At 42.7% G+C, this 21,661-nt stretch overlaps 1 protein-coding gene across 5 annotated transcripts in view; it reads left to right on the top strand.

The window, feature by feature from the left end:
* The window catches only part of SLC1A2 (solute carrier family 1 member 2), a 405,614-nt gene that overhangs the window by 143,185 nt on the left and 240,768 nt on the right, over positions 1–21,661 (top strand). For all 5 annotated transcript variants that reach the window (XM_049889387.1, XM_049889386.1, XM_049889390.1 and 2 more), the window contains 3 exons: positions 5,222–5,336; positions 8,575–8,792; positions 9,484–9,591. In XM_049889387.1, the coding sequence (XP_049745344.1) occupies positions 5,222–5,336; positions 8,575–8,792; positions 9,484–9,591 (441 nt within the window). The remainder of the gene's footprint in view (positions 1–5,221; positions 5,337–8,574; positions 8,793–9,483; positions 9,592–21,661) is intronic.

Genomic DNA, 21,661 nt, shown 5'->3' with positions numbered 1-21,661 from the left:
AAAAAAAGCCCCAAAACCAAAAACAGCCAACCACTTCTCAAAAGCATGTTGTGTCTCTCTCCCACCTCTTCCCCACTCCTGGTGCTGGCAATGAGATTTTTGTCTGAATGCTGGAGGTGTTCATCCTTCTTGGGAACCTTCCAACTCTCTTACTGGTTTAGGCATTAAGGAAGATTTCTTCTCAACTCTCTAGAAGCAGGGTCTATCCAGCTATTCTTCCTGTTTTGGGCCTGTAGCAATCAGGGAGGCGAGGTGTTGGAGATGAATCTAGGATTTGAGAGCTCAGGTGGTGGTCTCACCTCGTGACAGACCCCTCCCCTTTTCACACACACGTAAACACATGCACACACACATGCTCACATGCACACACTCACATACTCACCTGCTCACACGCATTTACACACACACACAGTCTCATCCCACCTCCCCTGCAGAAGCATTGTTAGGATATCCAAGCACGCCTTCTGGGCCCTTTGCCCGCTCTGGCCTTTCAGACTCAGGACCACCTGCTTGGTTGGCCAGTGGCACTTCCTTGGCAGGGCCACTCTGCTGTGTTCACTGTTCTGCTCTGGACAGAGAGGTGTAGTTTGTCTGCCCTGTACCCTGGCCCGCCAAAACCTCGAGGAGAGACGGGAGTGGACTGGGAACTAAAGGAGTCCTTGATGTGGGGAGGCGGGAGGCTCTCTCCTGCTCTTCCTCTTTGCGTAACACTCCTTTCCCCAAGCACATTTCCAAGAAGGGGCCTCTTTGTCTCTGGTTGGTTGGAAGCTGTCCCCATCTTGAGGCCAAGTCTGCCCTCCTGACGGTAAGAAGGAACAACATTACGAAGATCCGAGGTGCTACATGTGCTCCGGAATCCTGAGGACTTCCGGAGGGAGCTCCTGGGCCTGCAGGAACGAGTGGTCCTGCATTGCGTATGGCTGGACATGAGACCCTGGAGCTGGTCAAAGCTGACTGGCCCTTCCAAGGAGGCTGCTCCCCCTGGATTTGGGGGAGGGGCCCAGAGACCCTGCTGTCTGATTAGACTTCCATATGGAAGGAAGAAACCGGAAGCAGGACTGGCAGCATTTGCTGCTGGTTCTAACTTGGGGTCCCTCACAGGAGGTTTGCTGAGGGAGCCAGGATTTAACACCTTGCAGGCTGGGAACCTGCCAGTCCCTGAGGGGTGGAGGCTGTGCAGAAAGACTGCTTTTTTTGTCTCTCACACCCAGCGTATCACTTCCGTAGCCCTGTGGTAGATGAGCAGATGGGGGTGATGAGGGGTGTGAGGTGTGCAGGAAGAAGGAACGTGCACTTAAAAACGAGGGGGGCATAAAGATTAAATATATCTCATTCGGAGGTGGAAAAATCTTGTTGCTTCAGAATGGAGTGGAAGAGGGCTGGGGCAGGAAGCCCATAAGGCAGTTTAATGTACCAGTGAAGACCCAGTATTGGTACTAGATCCAAATTCAAATCCCTGCTCTGCCATTGTTGTTACAACAGCTAACATGTATCGATTTTGCTGCTAAGGACTTTCTATGCATAATCTTATTTAAGCCTCACAAAACCATACGGAATAGTGGTACTTTTATTCCCATTAGACTCAGGTTGACTGAGGTTCTGAGAAATGAAGTAACTTGCCCAAGGCTTCAGAGCTAGTGGGGATAAAGCTGGGTCTCAAACCAAAGGCAGGCAGACTCACTCCCGAGTCCCTGTTCTTAACCACTGCCTTACAGAGCCTTCTCATTTCCTTTCCGTCCCTCCATAGTGTTTCACACAAGGGAAGTGGAGAGAGGAGTGTTGTTTACCTACGTTTCTTGTGAGGATTAAACGTGGTGATATTTGTAAAGCTTTTAGCACAGTACTTGGCCTACAATAACAACATTATTCATTCATTCAGAAAATATTTATTATATGCTAGGCTATGAGTCGGAATCGACTCGACGGCACTGGGTTTTGCTGGGTTTTAGGTAACATTCTAGGCGTACATGCTAGACAAGATGCCAGCTCTAGCATAAGGAATAAACGAGTAAGATAGTATCATGGATTGAATTGTGTCCCCCCAAGATATCTGTCAACTTGGCTAGGTCATGATTCCCTTGTATGATTGTCTACCATTTTATCTTCTGATGGGATTTCTCTATATCTTGTACACCCTATCACTATGATGTAATAAAATGGATTAGCAGCAGTTATACTGATGAGGTCTACAAGAGTAGGTAGTGTCTTAAGCCAATCTCTTTCGAAATACAAAAGAGAGAAGTAAGCAGAGAGACACCAAGAAAGCAGTGTTGGGAGCAGAGTGCATCCTTTGGACCTGAGGTTCCTGCACTGAGATTCTCCCAGACCAAAGGAAGGCTGATGACAGGGACCTTCCTCCAGAGCTGACAGAGAGAGGGCCTTCCCCTGGAGCTGGCACCCCGAGTTCAGATTTCCAGCCTACTGGATTGTGAGACAATGGACTTCTCTTTGTTGAAGTCATCCACTTGTGCTATTTCTGTTATAGCAGCACTAGATGACTAAGACAGACAGATAGATAGCTGCTTTTGAGTCGACTCCGACTCACAGTGACCCTGTGTATAATGAACAAAATGTTGCCTGTTCCTATATCATCTTCATGATTGCCAGCATGTTTAAGTCCACCATTTGGGCTATTGTGCCAATCTGTCTCACCAAGAGTCTCCCTCACCCTCACTGGTCCTCTACTTCATCAAACATGGTATCTTCCTCTAGTGATTGACCTTTCCTGATAATGTGTCTGCAGCAAGTCGGACAATGTTCTATCATGACTACAAAATTTTCATTGACTAATTTTTGGAAGCAGATCACCAGACCTTTCTTCCTAGTCTGTCTTAGTCTGGAAGCTCCACTGAAACCTATTCATCATGGGTGACCCTGCTGGTATTTGAAATACCAGTGACATAGCTTCCAGTATCACAATAACATGCAAGCCACCACAGTACGACAAACTGACAGATGAGTGGTAGAAGCAAGTAAGCTAGATAATTTCAAATGGTGATAAGTTTAGGAAGAAAATTAAACAGAGTAATGACAGTGACTGTGGAAATGTGAGGGGTGACTTTAGTTGGATGGTCAAGGAGAGCCTCTTTGAAAGTGGCAGTTGAGCTTAATTCCCAAAGGAGGGAGCTAGCCTCCTGGAGATGTGGAGCAATCGAGCCTTCTAAGTTAAGGAAACAGCAAGTGCAAGGCCTGGTGTTGGGAACAGAACTGGAACAGAATGAACAAGGAGATCAGTGGCAATCAGGCAGAGGGTGGATCTGGGCAGATGAGACAGGGCCTTGAAGATCATAGAAAGGCATTTGCATTAGACGGCCTTAATCAAGGGAGTAGTGGGATCAAGGAGTCCCTGGGTTGTGCAGATGGTTAATATGCTCAGCTGCTAACCAGAAAGTTAGCATTTTGAGTCTACCTAGAGTTGCCTTTGAAGAAAGGTCTGGCCATCTTCTGAAACATCAGCCATTGAAAGCCCTGTGGAGCACATTTCCACTCTGGCACACGTGAAGGTCACTGTGAATCAGAGTTGGCTTGATAGCAACTTTTTTTTTTTTAATGTGATCTAATTTATTTATTTAAAAGGTGGCTTTGGCTTCTGTGTCAAGAATAGAATGTTGGTGGACAAGAATGGACAAGGAGCCTAGGATTCCAGAGAGAAAGATGTTGGAGAATAGGGCTAGGCAAGAGCCCCAAATGGAAAATAATGGATGATGCTTCCCATGGGTAAAGCACAGCAACAACAATAAAAATCTTAGTGGAGAGATGAATTGTACAACCCAGCAGTAATTTAAGCAAAAATAACAAGCCTTAGATCTGACGGCTTGTCAAAAGTGGAGTTTGAGCTCGTTTCCTAACATTGTAGAAATATTTCTGCCATGATCCTGCCATCCTATAGGGTTTTATACTTTTTCCAGAGTTAATTGAATATAACAGCATTTCCAGAGTTTATGATGCCAAACTGAATTTCTGTATAGAACAGGGTCAACAAACTTTTTCTGAAAAGGCCAGATGGTGAATATTTTAGGCTTTGCAAGCTGTATGGTCTCTGTCACAACTACTCAGCTGCTGTTATGGCGTGAAAGCAGCTATGGACACTGCAGAAACGAATAGACGTGGTTGTGTTCTAATAAAGCTTTATTTAAAAAACAAACAGTGGGCCACATTTGGCCTATGAATTATAGTTTGCCAATCCCTGGCATAGAGTATCATTTATTTACATGATTAAAACTAATTTTTTTCTACAAGCCACATCAAGACATTTTTCCATACTCTTTTGTAAAAGAGTTCATCTTGCATACTTGTGTTTGGCTTAAAACTAGAAGCTATGATATAATTTGAAGACTTCCCAGATCAGTCATTTTCAGATCTTAGGAATTCCTTGAGGGTGCCTCAGGGGACCAAGGTGAGAATGAGGTTGAATGGAAGGCTTTGGGCCCCTGCTTCTGCTTTAACCTTGAGCCCTTCTTTGATCCATATTTCTTTTTTTTTTATTGATGGTTTTCATAAGAGTTTATTTGAAAAAAAGAGGTTGGAATCTATAAAAAAAATATAAAAATTGTAATTCTACCCCAATTAGTTGGGAATAACCTCTCCCTACCAGTGTCATGCATTAAAGAGGCACTTATTATATAATTGTTCATAGAACAAATATATAAAATTTCTACCTGGATATTGGGAGTCACAGCAAAGAGGTGCTTTGGGGGTATATTTGTGGGGTAGATGGTATACAGAGAACACAGAGCAAAGGGTCTTATGAAGATTTAGACTTCTAACAAAGACTACAGTGTTCCCCAGAGGAGAGCTATGGGGTGAGAGGGCAGTGTAGGCTACTTTCTGAGCCCTCTAAGGTGGAGGCAGCAGGCTGGCATTGGGTAGTCTTGGAGAGGCAGGATGATACAATGACTTGGATTTCACATTCAGAAACAGCTCAGTTTGAATCTCTCCTCTGTCATTTAGTAGCTGGACAAGTTATTTATTCAACTCTCTGATGATCTGTTTTCCCAGTTGGAAAACTTTGATAATACTACTTCCCTTCCCAAGCTGCTGGGTGGATTAAATACATTAACCTATGAAAATAGCCTATCACAATGTCAAGTACTTGAAAAACATTACTTTCCTTCTTCATTTTGTTCTAGGGGTATTGGATGAGCTCAAAGGCTTTCTGAGACCTTCTCTTCTTTCCTGTTAACTCCAGTCTCCATGTTCCAATCTTGTCTTCTCTTCTCAGGATGTGGCCAGGTTCTGCGAGTCCCAAAAGGTCAGATTTTGCTGGAGAGCTACCCCCTAAATGCTCACTGCGAATGGACCATTCATGCCAAACCTGGGTTTAACATCCAACTAAGGTAAGGGGCTGGGGCTAGAATAACATCCAACTAAGGTAAGTGGCTGGGGCCAGAATAATACCAACTAAGGTAAGGGGCTGAAGTTAGAAGGAAACACAGTAATGGGATTGAGGGCCCTGGATCCTAGTGATCAAGGGCTAGCCATAAGGACTTTATTCTTAAAAGCAGAAAAAGTGTCTGGGAGCCCTTTTCTTTACTTCTCAATGATTCGTTGATGGAAGCCCTGGTTAAAACTACAGCCAATTAAATCCTTGTCATTTACCGTCTGCAACACTGAAGGCTCAAATGTTCTCGACCCAAGGATAATACCAACAAAGCAAAATACTGAGAACCATCTATTTATCTACAAATATTTAACACAAGTCTTCCTATTCGCCCAACATTAGACTGGGATCCATGGGAGATATGTGAAGAAATAAAAGCACAAGTATAGCCTTCAAGGAATTTGTAGTCTAGATTTGGGTTTATGCTTATTATAGATCTTTTAATTGCTACTCTCAGAAAATGATATCCACTCTTACAACAAATAAACCAATTCTCTCACTTGTGTAGAAAATATAAACCATTTCTTCTTATGGTGTTTTAGAGTCCTCAGCAAATGTTTAATTTATACAGCAGTCCAAATTATAGACACTGTTCCATTGTAATTATTGATAAATATCAGAAGAGTCTTGTTTTTATGAGAACTATTCATTGCTGCATCCTAGTGCTTGGAACGGTGCAAGGTATGCCATTGTTGTTGTTGTTGTTGTTAGTTGCCATTGAGTCAGCTCCGACTCATGGTGACCTTATGTTCAGCAGGACAAAATGTTGCTCAGTCCTGCCCCATCTTCAGGATCATTTATGTTTGAATCCATTGTTGCAGCTAAATTGTGTCAATCCATGTAATTGAAGGGTTCCCTTGTTTTCACTGACCCTCTACCTTGCCGAACATGATGTCTTCCATAGATGCTCAATAAATACTTGCATGAATAAATGTTGAAAGGATTTGTGGCTCCAGTGTATCGCCTCTCTCCTGGCAAACAGCTCTTTTTTTTCTCTCTAGGGAAGCAGAGTGGCCCACTCATCCTTGAGGTTTCTAGGAATATTGCCCACTTAGCTCTTCCCTTTTCTAACCAGTGGGGAGAGTGGTAGTGATGGACATGTGTAATCTTCTAAAGCATAAACAAGCTTTCAATGAGTATTCTCTGCATGGATTAATGCATCTGGAGGTTGTCACGTACCAGACGGCTCCTCAAATGGCATGCTGTCCTCCAGGAAAGCAACCTGCATTGGAAGGATCCATTATAAAACAGGTTCATTCCAATCCTCCCAGTCAAAACTGACCCTTGGTAGCTGGTTTTCCCACTCATGGGACCTGGGGTGGGGAATGAGGCTCATTAATTGGACTTTCCTAGAGGGATATCTAGTTCAAGCAGTAAGTGAGGAGCCACATTGTTCTGCTTACTGGGCTTGAGGCTGGGTCTTCTAGGGATGATAAGGGTAGGTGCTCTATGCTGCATGCTAATATTTCAGCAATTCAGGGTCCTTTGGGGGCTCAGGGGCCTCTGAGTGGACCTCTCAGGGCCTTTGACAGAGCTTCATCAAGATCCAGGATGCAAAAAAAAAAAAAGAAAGAAAAAAGAAAATGGTAGAAGGTTTGAGAAGCACATCACCTGTCCAGGAAAGAACCCCAGGGAATCTGGCCCTCTTGGCCAGGGGTGATAATAATGATGGGAACACTCTGAAGCATTTAAAATAATCCTAGGCCATCTGTACTTTTCCATCTCCACTGCCATCATTCTATTTCAAACCACCTCCATCTCTTACCTGGGTTCTGCCGTGGCCTTGTACGCATCTTCCCTGTCTCCACTCTTGCCAGCTCTGTGATTTTATCTTCTCCGAGTAGCTAGAGTGATCCTTTAAAATCTTAAGTCATTATTCGCTTGTTGAAACCTTCCAGTGGTTTCCTATGGGACTTGGACTAAAATCTGAACTCCTGACCATGCAGAATCAGGTTCCTGCTCTCCTTATTCCCCTCTTCTCATACCATTCCTGCCCTTATCCACCACCCTCCAGATTCCCTGACCTTGTTTCAGTTCCTCAAACACGCCAAGCTCATTGCTGCCTCAGGGCCTTTGCATTTACAGATTCCCCTGCTTGGACTACTCTTCTCCCTGACCTTCACATGGCTGACTCCATGTCTTCATTGAAATCTCTGCCCCCAAAACCATACTTTCTGCTTTTCTGAACTGATGTATCCCAAAGTTTTCAAATCCAAGACCCCTTTAGATAAGCACAGATTTCCCAGATCTCGCACAACCCCGAGATTCTGATATGGTGCTACTTTGTCAACCCTTTGGGGTGAGAATTATTGTTACCCAAAAGATAATTACCTTCTGATCCTTCAAGCAGAAAAGAGTGTACAGAACTTTTCTGCCCCATTACTTAGCCTTGCAAAGCAATAGGTGCTTTTCCCATTTTCCAAGAATAAAATTATAGTATTCATTCAGTCATTTATTCAACAATATTTGCTAGGCACCACACAAACAATGAAACCCTGGTGGTGTAGTGGTTAGGTTCTATGGCTGCTAACCAAAAGGTTGGCAGTTCAAATCCACCAGGCACTCCTTGGAAAACTCTATTGGGCAGTTCTACTCTGTCCTATAGAGTCGCTATGAGTCGGAATCGATTCGATGGCAATGGTTTTTTTTTTTTTTTTAATGCAAACAATGGTGGAACAAGGCAGTTAGATTTTCACCCTGTCTTCAAGGAACTTACAATGTAATGGAAGATACAGGCAAAAAACAAGTCAACAAGATCAAGATGATAAGTTAAAATTTGTGTCAACACTGTGAGGAAAACAGGGGACCCCCTAGAAGGAGTGGTCAGGAAGCCTGTTTGAGGAGGGGATATTTAAGCTGATGCCTGAAGGATGGGAAGGACCCAGCCATGCAGGTTGGGAGGAAAGTGAACTTGGAAGAAGGGCCAGCATGTGCAAAGATTCTCTGAATGGAATATGGGACCCCCTCTCCACCTGGGTGTGCATGTGCACACACGTGCATCCAGTACATATACACATACCCCTCCAGTAAAATTCATCTGAACTCAAGCCGTCCAGGACCATTTTTTAAACCAGATCAGGCCAACTGCCCCATCCTTTCCCATGACTTGCTCATCATCTGGCTTTGAACATGTCCATGGGTCTTTGGACTCACCAACGCTCACCTGTTTCCTTCTGTACCATTTCTACCTGCAGGTTTGTTATGTTGAGCCTGGAATTTGACTATATGTGCCAGTATGACTATGTTGAGGTCCGTGATGGGGACAACAGTGACGGCCAGATCATCAAGCGTTTCTGTGGCAACGAACGGCCAGCTCCTATCCGGAGCACGGGCCCTGCACTGCACATCCTCTTTCATTCTGATGGCTCCAAGAACTTTGATGGCTTCCATGCCATTTTTGAGGAGATAACAGGTAAAAGCCGTGGAGATCAGTATAGCACTTATAGCTGTGTTCCAGGCAAATATCTCCTTCTGTGTAACTCCCTTTCTCCCTGCTTGGGCTCATTAAAACCTAGCATGCTGGGCTCCCAGAAGCAACCTACATATTGAAAATAAGAGAGAAATGGCAAGGTGTGTTTCAGAAAGGCCCATCCAGTACCAGAAATAGAAATTATTATTCCCCTTTTACAGGTGTGGTAACTGAAGCACAGAAAGATTGGGTAATTTCCCCCAGATGACACAGCAATGAGGGGTGGAACCAGGTGTTTGTACAAAAGCAGTCTGACTCTGGAGCTCTCACTACGAGGCCTTTCATGGTTCAGAGCACTAACTTTGGATCCTCAGCGGATCAGGTCCTGAGCAATGGTGTTATAAACCTGCTCAGCATCAGAGCGACACGCAAACTTCTACTGACAGGTGGTAGCTGTGCCTGAGGTGCGTTGGCCAGCAATCGAAACCACGCCTCCTGCATGGAAGGCCAGAATTATACCCCTGAATCACCAGTGGCCCCTTGGTTTAGGCATTCCCAAATGATTGTAACATGAATTTAGTAAGATGAGTGAAAAATACAAGAAAACTTTCATAGACAAGTAAAAGACTCCAGGCTTAAAAATACTGACTCGACTGCTCAGTGGCACTGAGGGAACTTGCCTTTTCTCTTACAGCCTGTTCTTCATCTCCTTGTTTCCATGATGGCACGTGCCTCCCTGACAAAGCTGGATCTTACAGGTGTGCCTGCTTGGCAGGCTACACCGGGCAGCACTGTGAAAATCGTGAGTATTCCTCCAGAATGGAAGTTAAGGTGTCACTTAGGGCTGGCATGGAGAAGGCTTTGGAAGCTTACAGGGTCTTTTGTTGCCTTGGTGTCAAGGAGGGCCATCCAAGATGGCGTATAGCGTGGACTCTCCCATTGAGTGGTTTTCAGGAGGGCAGGGCTGCCTCTGCATCACGTTGTCTGGAATCGTCTAGGTTTGCTGACTGATGCTTTCAGCTCTCACATGATGCAAATACCTCTCAAAAGATATACCCTCAGTGGCCTCAGAGATTATCCAAAGCTCAAATACGTTGAGAAAAGATCAACAGTGGAAAAGCACTGTCATAAACTCTTCTAAGCTTAGAGTTTGAACTCCCTATCCATGCCAAGATCTGCCTAGAGTTCTGACCTAGAGAGAATTCGTCCGTTTGTTTATGTACATAGTGTATGTTGGGGGGCGGGTGTTGACAGATGGTAGCTGTCGTTTATGCTCTACTTATGCGCTAAGCACCACATTTGGCACTGTCTTAGTTACCTAGTGCTGCTGTAATACAAGTTGGGTGGCTTTAAAGAAGAGACCTTTATTTTCTTACAGTTATGGAGGTTAAAAGTCCAAGTTAGGATCTTGGCCATGTAGATTCCTTCCTTGTCAGTAGCCCCAGGGGTTTCTTGGTTCCTTGGCATTCTTTGGCTTGCAGACAATACTCACATGGTGTCTGTCTTCCCTATTTGTGTCTCTGTATCTATTCTGGTTCTAACTCAGAAGTGATCAGGTTTAGCATCCACCCTGCACTGGTATGATGTCATTAACATAACAAAAGAAAAGCTCTATTTCCAAATAGGATCACATCCACCGGTAGAAGGACCAAGAATTCAACACATATTTTAGGGAGATTCAATTCAATCCATAATAACCAGATACTTAGAAAATGATGTTCTGCTTCATAGTTCTTGCCTTGTTTGAGTCTGCTGTATTGTGTGCAAGGCAGAGCAGAAAAATATTGCTTTTTCTTTGTTTCAAGAATTTGCATGTAGCATGATTCTAGAGTCTTAATAATGGCAAATCCTGAGCAAATCTCTGCAGATTCAGAGATGGAAATGGGGGGGGGGGGAGAAGGAAAGACTTTAATTTCTTGATCAACTGAACAATATTAGAGCTTTGATTTAAAAAAAAAAAAAAGGCAAAATTGCAGAAAGGTAAAATATCACCAAATAAGCCAAATGCCTTTAAGAAACTGAGTCAAAGCTGGAGGGATGGGGGGAGGGGAGGAAATTGGTCTAAACTGGTCCAAAAATTGTGATGGAAATATTTATGGGTAGCTTGCCAGCCAAAAATTCAGACTTCATTGTTATTCTATCTGGGGGGTGGGGGTGGGGGTGGGGGGGACCTGTAATGAAAAAGGAATGTAAAGTAAGTCATTATGAACTTAGTCACAACTTGATTCACAAACTGTCTCAAATCACTTTAAAACACAGACATAGAATGGCAAGAGCATTCTCTCTTGTCCGTTTTCAAAATGTTCCCAAACCACAATTCCCACAGTACAATGTGGTTGTAACTGGGTAAAGATATTGGCAGCGGATATCTGATATGCCATTTGCTAGCATAAATACAGGGCGAATGTATGTTTTATTGTTTGGCTATAAGATTCAGGTTTGTTTTTCCCTCAGGAATTTTGGCACAGGTTCCAAATAACTCAGTAGGGGGAAGCATCACAAAATACCGTTTTTCTAGAATAGTCTGTTAGAAAAACAAACAGAAAAGAGATTTGCTTTATTGTTTTCCTCATGAGTATATATCAATGAACAAACTAGAAAAATATTCCTGGAGAGAATTCTTCAAAACTATGAAGAAACACAAGCATTCTGGTATTCCCCAAATGCTTAAATGCCCAAATTGGACAAGGCACTGGTTAAAAAATAGCTTTAAAAGCATAAAATCCAGTATTAGTGAGAATTTTATCATTTATTTCTGTATTACCAAATCTGACGAGGGGATATTACTTCACAGATGGCACTTTAATGATCTACCCTCACAAAGTTTTTGTGGAAAGTCAGGCCTGTACCAGTTGCCATCAAGACGACACTGACTCATGGAGACCCCACGTGCGTCGGAGCATAACTGTGCTCCGTTAGGTTTTCAGTGGCTGATTTTTCAGAAGTAGGTCACCGGTACTTTCTCCTGGGGGTGGACTTGCATCTCCAATCTTCCTGTCAGCAGCTGAGTGCTCTAAGTGCTTGTATCGCCCAGGGGATCTGTGGAAAGGTAGATTGCTCATTTTGCAGATGCAGGAAATGAAGCAGAAGGGTGCAAGAGACTGGTCCCCATCAAATCCAAAACCAGAGGCTATAATTCCACATTTCCCACTTGCTTCGCAATCCCTCAGATACAGTTCTTGCCACGTGGCTTGGTGACACCTCAGACAACTGATCCATGAACTCTGGTTAGCATCGTGTCTCGCTAGGGAGTCATCTCAAAAGACTTCCCTTCCCAGGTAAGGTCTGTTTGTCCCTTCCAAAGAGAGTCGTGACTGATTGTCTTTGATACTAGCTATTCTCTTTATTTTCTTTGTATATGTATGTGTCTATAAGTGGAAGTGGAATAGAAATAGATTTTTACTTAATTACAGAATATATATTTGTAAAAAATAAACAGTGCAGAGGTGTATAAAATAAAGAGAACATTGTTTTTCCTGACCAATCCTGGTTCCCAGTGGAACTGCTGTTAACAACTTGGTGTGTTTCATTCAAGACTTCTTTTTTCTATGATGTGCAAACTGGAGTTATCTATATGTCATTATTTTAAACCAGTGGTTCTCAGTGGTGGTAGGGGTGATTTTGGCCTCTAGGGGACATTTGGCAATGTCTAGAGACATTTTTGTTGTCATTATGGGGGAGGAGGAGATGATGCTGGCATCTAGTGGGTATAGCCTAGGGATGCTGCTAAACATGCTACAGTGCATGGAACAGCCCACTATAATAAAGAATCATGAGGTCCAAAATGTCAGTAGTACTGAGGTAGAGAAACCCTGTTTCAAGCAAAAGTGGATTAAAAATTGGCCCCATGTTATGGCCATTCAAAAACTTGGCAGGAAGTCAGGGGACTGTATGGATAAGGGGTTAAGGCCACAACACTAGTTTTACAAATTAGATGATTATAGCAAACCTTTCTCAAGGTCCCAGGGTTTAAGAAAATGCTTCCGAGGCTTCTTAAGTTGTCTGTGTGAACTGACCTTTTCGAATCACTGCTGGACACTATATTTCAGTTTGTTATTTTCAATACCAATGTCATGGATATTTTTCCATATCAATGCAGGTAGGTCTTCCTCATTTGAAAAAATGATTGCGAAGTGTGGATGTATGTACAGTCATGTATTTATTCAGTCTCTTAAGATGGACTTTTTTTTGAACACTTTATTGTGCTCTAGGTAAAGGTTTACAGAGCAAGTTAGTTTCCCAATCAATAACATATATGAATCGTTCTGTGGCATTGGTTGCAATCCCCGCAACGTGTCAGCACTCTCCCTGTTACTACCCTGAGCTCCCAGTTTCCATTCATCTTGTTTTTCCTGCCCTTTCCTGCCTTCTCATATTTGTTTTTGGGCATATGTTGCCCTTTTGGTCTCATATAGATGATTGTTCTAAGAAGTGCTTTCCTTATGGGTGTTACTGTTTATTTTATAGGCCTATTATTTGGGTGAAAGTTTATCTCTGGTAGTGGCTTCAGTTTCAAGTTAGAAGGGTGTCTAAGGGCCACAGTCTCGAGGGTTCCTCCAGTCTCTATTGGACCAGTAAGTCTGGTATTTTTTATGAATTTGACTTTTGTTCCACGTTTTTTGCCACTCTAGCTGGGACCTTCGACTATGATCCTGGTCAAAGCCATCAGTAGTGGTAGAGTGGCACCATCTAGTTCTTCCGGTCTCGGGCTAGTGGAGGCTGTGGTTCCTGTGGTCCATCAGTCCTTTGGACTAATTGCTTCCTTGAGTCTTTAGTTTTCTTCACTCTTCTTTGTTCTGGTTGGAAAGAGACCAATAGTTGTACCTTAGATGGCTACTCGCAAACTTTTAAGACCCCAGATGCTACTCACCAAAGTAGTATGTAGAATATTGTTTAAGATGGACTTTATATTGTTTTTAATTTTTTACTATTACAAGGAGTATTGCAGTTAATATATTTCTTTGTACATATGTAGAGATTTTTGTAGGAGGACCCTTGATGTCACAGTGATTAAGTGCTTGGCTGCTAACTAAAAAGTCAGTGGTTTAAACCTACCAGCTGCTCTATGGGAGAAAAGACCTGGCAGTCTGCTTCTGTAAAGAATACATCCTTGAAAACCCTATGGGGCAGTTCTACTTTGTCCTATAGGGTCTCAATGAGTCTGAACTGACTCGACAGCAATGAGAAGAGATTTTTGAAAAATAAATTCGTAGATGTTGAGCAGTTAGTCCAAAGGGTACACATATTTAAATGTTTGAGAGCTATTGCCAAAGCAGTCGCCAAAAGGCTTTACCAGTTTGCAAGATGAGCCATTATAAACACCAGCCCTCAAAATATGAATTAGGACCTGCATTCAGAAACTAGTATCTGTCCTTGTTAACCTGGACGTGGATTTATTTTCAGAGGAGTGCCATGGGTCTGAAGAGAGGTTTCTCGCTCAGACTTTGTGGGGTAGTCAGTAAAGAACGTGAAACAGTCCAGCGCAGGTTTGGCCTCATTCCAGTCGCCCGCTGGTTGAGTCCCACATAGTGAAGTCTTCAAGCGCCTCTATTCCCAGGCCTCTCCTACCCTATGTTGTTTCCCAAAGAAGAGAAACTTTCCCCTGCTACCGGGTAACCTTCTCTGGGAGTGGAACAAGGGGAGTGGGCCCCCTCCTCAGCTTTGGGGCCAGCCTAACCTCCTGCCAGCACCTTCATTGACCCCCAGCCTCTCTGGCCCACCATGTAAGAAAATGGGGCCCCTTTTTTTTCTCTGAAGTTTCCTGTTTCTTTGTATGGAACACGACGACAAAATAAGTTCTCGAGTAAATGGTCACAATCTTGTTTTGAACAAGTGGAGAGCAAGGGATTCATTGCCCTGCTCCAGTTTCCATGTTGCTTTTGTTCCTCTGGCCCAGTTGACGACGCTGGGGTTCCCCCCGTGCATCCTAATGAAGGACGATGAAACAGGCTAAACCTTGGGGACACAATGCTCACACTGCGGGCTCTGACGTGCTTTTGAACAAAACAAAACAGCTTCCACCAATTAAAGAAAAATGGTGACTCTGGATTCATTTGGGTTTTGGAGCATCTGAAGTTTTCCCACTGGCCTGTCCCAAGGACTGGGAAGAAAAGAGCCCAGGATAAGAGGCACACTTTATACTTCAGCTTCAAAGGGGAAACCCGCATTGCCCATCAGAATAAAGTGATTAAGATTTTAGGGTTTTTCATGGACACATTAACGCTGATGTAGTGGGAATGTGTGGAGACGCCCAGTGGGTAGCAATCATCTCTCCCATCATAGGTGGAAAAATAATATGCTGCAGGCTCAGTGGGATTCATGCAGATTGTTCTAAGATCTCTCAGGTGAGGTATTTTTAAAAATGGAATTATTTACAGACTTTTTCACAGTTTTAAAGGCCCATCTTATCTTTAGTACTTGGAAGACAGGTGCATCTTTGTTCATAGTACGATGATACATCGGGTTAAAGAGTTATGGTTGGAAAGACCTTGTTTGGCTCTGGGTTTGCAATTTATCAGCCAAATGACCTGGAGCAATCCATTTAACTCCTATGAACCTCAGTTTCTCCATTTATAAGTACAAGATACCTCTCAGGGTGTTTGTGGAATTGAATGAAATGACCCACATAGAGTACCAAGTTGAGTAATAGGAGTGGTTAGTCATATTACTAGTTTCAGCTCTATGTTATGGCCATTCAAAAGTTTGGCAGAAAGCAGGGACTCTCGGAATAAGGATTAGGGCAACAAACTGGTTGCTACAAATTAGATGATTATAGTAAACCTTTCTCAGGGTCCCAGTATGTAAGAAAATGCTTCTAGACCTCTTACGTTTTCTCTGCAAACTGACCTTTCCGAACCACCGTTGGACACTAAGTATCGTTACCACCAAACCTGCATATAGGCAGGAAAGATCTGGATTTAAAGGATAAGTAATGATGCCCATATCATTGTCCTAAATGAATCCTAGATCCCAAGAGAAGACTCACATATTGGGCATCATGAATGGGGAGCCTTTGTAGCCAGGGCAGCCTGGATATGGAGCTGCTAGAAATGATACTTGGAGTAATATGGGGAAGGAACTAGATTGGAACACTCCGGTGTCAGTTGCCCAAAGCATTGTGTTAGGTGGTCAGACTTCCTTTTTTTCATGGAGTTTCAACAGCCATTCATTTAAGACATAATGGGCTGTATATCAGTCCCATGGTGGTCATTTGGAAGACTGGGGTTCCAGAGTATCACATAGGTATTTTATAGAGAAATAGGGAGGAAAGGAGAGTGTCAGTGATCTGGCTTGACTTCTTATACAGTCAAGAGGGATAATTCCATGGGAAATAAATCCAGGGAATCCATAGTTATTACCTCCAGAGCCTTCAGAGATTGGGGAGCCCCAGGAAGATGTTTACTGAGCAGTTTCATTAATTAGTGAGCTGCTAACTTCCTACACATCACCTGAGGTTCCCATCTACTCTCCCTCTCTAACATGGACATAAACCTCTGACATCCTTCTTGGTATATTCAGAGAGATGCTATTCCATTCACGCTTAGATCCAAAAAGCAAAAGCTGTCACTGAACACAGTAGAAGTTGCCCTTGTATAGTTATCAAAAGGCTGTTTTGTTGTTTTAAATTCAAAGGAAGTTTCCTTTTCATTTGGATCATTCGTTGTTGAGTGAGTCCAAGTCTACACAGACCAAATGATGTCTCATCATTAACTCTTCTGGGCTCCATGGCCCCTGTGGCCTCTTAACCAAAGCATTCCCATACCTCATTCAGGGTTAAGGTGCTTGGGGATTACCATATAAGGGGTACATTTTGCTAATCAGCAATTATTTTAGTATGGAGAGCATTCCAGTCAAATAGCAGGAGTACAGGTGAGGCTATGTAGATAATTCTCCAGCCTGATTTTCTCCAAGTGCTTGGAATGGGGTGTCCATCAATGTGGAAAGGGCCAGAACTGCCATTTTTTTTTGCAACTGCTTTTCTTCTTGTCTGCTCCTTGTCAAGGCCTTCGTGCCTTTTGCTTTGGCAGATGAGGTCACTGAGGTAGGGCTTAACACAAGAAGCAGACTTATTTTGGTTCTAAGAAGCAATCCATTAGAGCTGGGATGGGCCATCTGCCCACTGAGGAAAGGAGGAGGAGGATGCAAAGAGGAGATCAGCGAGCGCACAGCAGAATTAACTTCGGGCCACCAGGGACCCTGACTCAGCCCATGACAAAGGCCACGGAGCCACCATTTCTGCCTTAAAGACTCCTGCCATGGTGGAGCATCTCCTACCCGTCCCTCACTCTGCTTCAGAAGATGAAAGCTTCCTCTTTGTAAAACACAAGGCATCCTTGTTGGTTGGCATCCCTGTATTAAAAACAAGAACATGAATAAGAACAGCAATAAAAACAACAGTTATTATTATCTAAATTCTTAATTTCGGGGTCTATGCTTTATGTGAGATTGCCTTATTTAATTGTGACAGAACCCCCATGGGATAGGTACTATTGCTGTTCCCACTTTACAGATTCACCCAGTCAAACATTTTTGAGTATCCATTAGGTACCAGGCACTGGGGAAATAACCAGGGCCATTCAGTGTATTTTTTCCCTTCTGATTGGCAATACCATGAAAAAGCCCAATCTTAGCCCTTTTCTAGCACAGAGGAGAATATTGCATGCAATATACTCCCTGGCTACAACTTTTTCTAGTGGGATGTTTGGTAATGGTGATGACAGTACTGAGAGCTTCTTGTATACCAGGTGCACTGGGCAGGACTTGGATGTGCTCAGCAGTTCAGGACTCTCCTACAAGGTCATTGTCTTCATCCTCAAGGCTAAACAGAAGAGATTTGCCCAGTTCAGGCATTTTCATGGTGAGCATTCTTACAGTTTGAAAAATTGAATACGAATATCACTGGGGACATTTTCACCAATAGTTTAGAGTTGCTATCTCCCCCACTCCAGGAGCTGACTTCAAACCTTCTGAGATTTGTACAAGCCCCACGAAGACTTTACCAAACAGATCCTCTAGGTAGAGGACAGCTATGTTGTTTTTAGTTAGATAGGCTACCCACCTACTTTATCAAATGGGGACATGTCAGGTTGATTTCATACAAGAAGCGAAATGACCAAGATTTTCTGAAGATGTTTTAAAGTTGACCTGTCTTTTAAGCACAGGCAGTTTCAACTGTGTAATTAAATAGGCCAACCAAACACCGGAAAAGTGGTATCCGAAAAACACAGTGTACCAGGGGCCAAGGACAATACTGATTAAGATCAAATAGCTAATTGTGAGTCTCAGCCTCCAAATTGCTGCCAGATGAATAAATAGCAGTGTGTGCAATCCAAGCATAATTTCACATGGATACTGTCTCATTCACACCCACAGAGGGCTGGAAAACATCAGGGGACAGAGTGCCATTGGCTGGAAAAGGATAAAAAGAGTTTTCAGGGGGTATTACATCACCAGTCGATGTCATTATTCCTGCTTGGTGAAGACCTTTGTGGGAGTAAGAGATATTTGCCACCAAACTCAAATATAAGCTGAACAGAAAAAACCAAGAAACAGATGAGAGGCATCCAGGCTGTCTCTGAGTGTTGGTCTTGTGCTAAGCCAGGCTTCCAGATCGAACAAAGCCTCAGTGAGAAGTTAATGCCTTTTGCAAACAGAGCAGAAATTCTGTCACACACTGTTTCCTTGATTTTGGTGACAAGTGAGAATGAGTGGATACCAAGAGTATGCTAAGAACTGAGATTAACACCCATTCAACCCCCACCGGCTAGATAATGAGGTAATGAACTTTGTTGACTTTGGATCTGTTTCCCTCACTGGAATGCTCAGAAAATCTCACAGCTCTGAAACCCAGCTCCTATTAAAGAGACAGAATAGTACCTTGACTTAGTTTTTTGCAGAGGCATCTGTCTGGCTACCATAAATATTTCATTAACATAAAACTTGAAAAAAGACATGTATGGTTTTTATGCACAATTTTGTAAATCACCTGAAACCATTTCTGAAAGCAAACAAGGTATAAATAGTAACAATGAAAAGAAAAAAGTCATTTGGGAGCAGATCAAGGACAATCAAAAGGAGGTGGAGTGGGAGAATTAAATTCAGCTTCAACTGTTGTGTCACACCAAATGATCGACCTCAATGTCTCTGATTTTGAGTTTCCTGGCAGTAAAGGCAAAAAGAGAAACGCTGTCAGTAGTCTAGCTCTCATTGTCTATTAAAAGAAAATAAACTCAAGTTCACCTGGAGATGCAAATATTGTCCATTTTATTACAATCCCTGCTTCCCTTTCCTTTCCTTATCTGAAGGTGTTGTTAGGTGCTGTCGAGTTGGCTCCGACTCGTAGCGACCCTGTGTACAGCAGAAGGAAACACTGCCCAGTCCTGCGCCATTCTCATAATCCTTGTTATGTCTGAGCCCATTGTTGCAGCTACTGTGTCAGTTCATCTCATCAAGGGTTTTCCTCTCTTTTGCTGATCCTCTACCAAGCATGATGTCCTTCTTCAGAGACTGGTTGCTTCTCAAAATATGTCCAAAGTACACGAGATGAAGTCTCACCATCCTTGCTTCTAAGGAGCATTCTTGTTGTACTTCTTCCAAGACAGATTTGTTTGTTCTTCTGGCAGTCTGTGGTATATTCTATATTCTTTGCCAACACCTTAACTCAAAGGCATCAATTCTTCTCCAGTCTTCCTTATTCAGTGCCCAGCTTTTGCTTGCATATGACGCAATTGAAAATACCATGGCTTGGGTCAGGCCTACCTTAGTCCTCAAGGTGACTTCTTTGTTTTTTTTAAGAGGTCTTTTGCAGCATATTTGCCCAATGCAATCTGTTGTTTGATTTCTTGACTGCTGCTTCCATGGGTGGTGATTGTGGATCCAAGTTAAATGAAATTTCTGACAACTTCAATCTTTTCTCCATTTAACATGATGTTGCTTATTGGTCCAAATGTGAGGATTTTTGTTTTCTTTATGTTGAGATGTAATCTATACTGTAGGCTGTAGTCTTTGATCTTTGTCAGTAAGTGCTTCAAGTCCTCTTCATTTTCAGCAAGAAAGGTCATGTCATCTGCATATCATATGTTGTCAATGAGTGAGTCTTCCTCCAATCCCCATGCTGCATTCTTCCTCATACAGTCCAGCTTCTCGGATTATTTGCTCAGCGTATATCCATATGTTGAATAAGTATGGTGAAAGCATACAACCCTGATGCACACCTTTCTTGATTTTAAACCACATAGTATCCCCTTGTTGTGTTTGAACGACTGCCTCTTGGTCTATGTACAGGTTCTGCATGAACTCAAATGTTCTGGAATTTCCACTCTTCACAATGTTACCTATAATTTGTTATGATTCACACAGCTGAATGCCTTTGCGTAGTCAGTATAACACAGGTAAAGATGCATCTGACATCAGCAATGATATCCCTCATTCCACATACTCTTTTGAATCCGGCTTGAATTTCCGGCAGTTCCCGTCAATATACTGCTGCAACTGTTTTTGAATTACCTTTGGCAAAATTTTACTTGTGTGTAATATTAATTATATTATTTGATAATTTCCACATTCTGTTAGATTGGATCACCTTTCCTGTCTGTCTTCTTCACTCCACTCCTGGAGCTTCTTTGGATCACTACCTAAATAAACTACTTACACTCAAATCCTTGTCTTATAGCCTGTTTCTGGGAGAACACAACCTAAGGTACCTCATGGAAGTATTTCTTTTGGAGCTAATTAAACTGTTTTATGCTTCTTGGGACAGAATGCACCCAAAAACATTTTCGAGTTTTCAAGTTTCTTGGGAGACTACTTATCTCACTAAAAGTATATGCTGCCCTCCAGTGGGGGGTTGTATAATGGTAAAAAATGAAAGAAATGTTCTTTGGTGAAAATTCACTAACGTAGAAGCCTTAGGCATGAGGCAGTACATCCAGGAAGTGTGATTAGGTCAAGCTTTTGCCTCTTTTGACTTCTGTACTGTTAGATAATCCTTGTAAGCATATTTATGGTTTCCTGTGTGATAATTAGGGAGTCCTGATGGGTTTGAGTTTTTGTATGTGTGTGTTTGGAAAACCAATGTAACAAAATGGAAGGTGCCATCCTCCAAAGATCCTTGGGACAGACAGAGCCCACTAAACATTGCATGAGACTACCACCAATGGTTTGTGGGAAAATGTATGTACATATGAAATTTTTAAAATCCATATTACCGACTAAAAATTTAAACTCAATTAGAAAGCATGCATTCCATGAATGAAAATGCATGCCATCATCAAAAAATGCAAAACACTAAAAAACTGGAGCTTAAAAGGGTTAATAAAGGGTAAGGGCTAGAACTTAGTGAAGCTAGATCATCACTTGATTGTTTCTTTAGAAGATTAGGTAAGATTAGGACCAGTGCTGAATAACCTACATTTCAGGGTTGCATTGTCTAAATAATAGTCCAAATAGGAACCATCCACATTTTTTATTAAAACAAACAAAAAAACTAATGTTAGACTGAAGAATTGTTATCCTGCACATGCATGCACATACACACAGTGTACCCTGTCTGCCATCCATCCAGTCCCTAGATTAAAAAAACAAAACAAACACGAAATCTACTGCTGTCGAGTCGATTCTGACTCACAGTGACCCTACAGAACAGAGTAGAACTGCCTCATAGGGTTTCCAAGGAGCACCTGATGGATTCAAACTGCCAATCTTCTGGTTAGCAGCAGTAGCTCTTAGCCGCTATGCTACCAGGGTTTGCAGTCCCTTTTTAGATAGGGTAGTGCAAATATTTAAGCTTTCAGGTACTAGTGGTTCGAATCCACTCAGAGGCACCTCAGAAGGAAGTCATGGTCATCTACTTCCAGAAGATTACAGCCATTGAA

The sequence above is a fragment of the Elephas maximus genome, chromosome 7 (assembly GCF_024166365.1).
Source record: "Elephas maximus indicus isolate mEleMax1 chromosome 7, mEleMax1 primary haplotype, whole genome shotgun sequence".
In the NCBI taxonomy this organism is placed as follows: Eukaryota; Metazoa; Chordata; class Mammalia; order Proboscidea; family Elephantidae; genus Elephas; species Elephas maximus.
The sequence above is the reverse complement of the archived record's forward strand: the minus strand, read 5'-3'. Positions and strand labels throughout refer to the sequence as shown.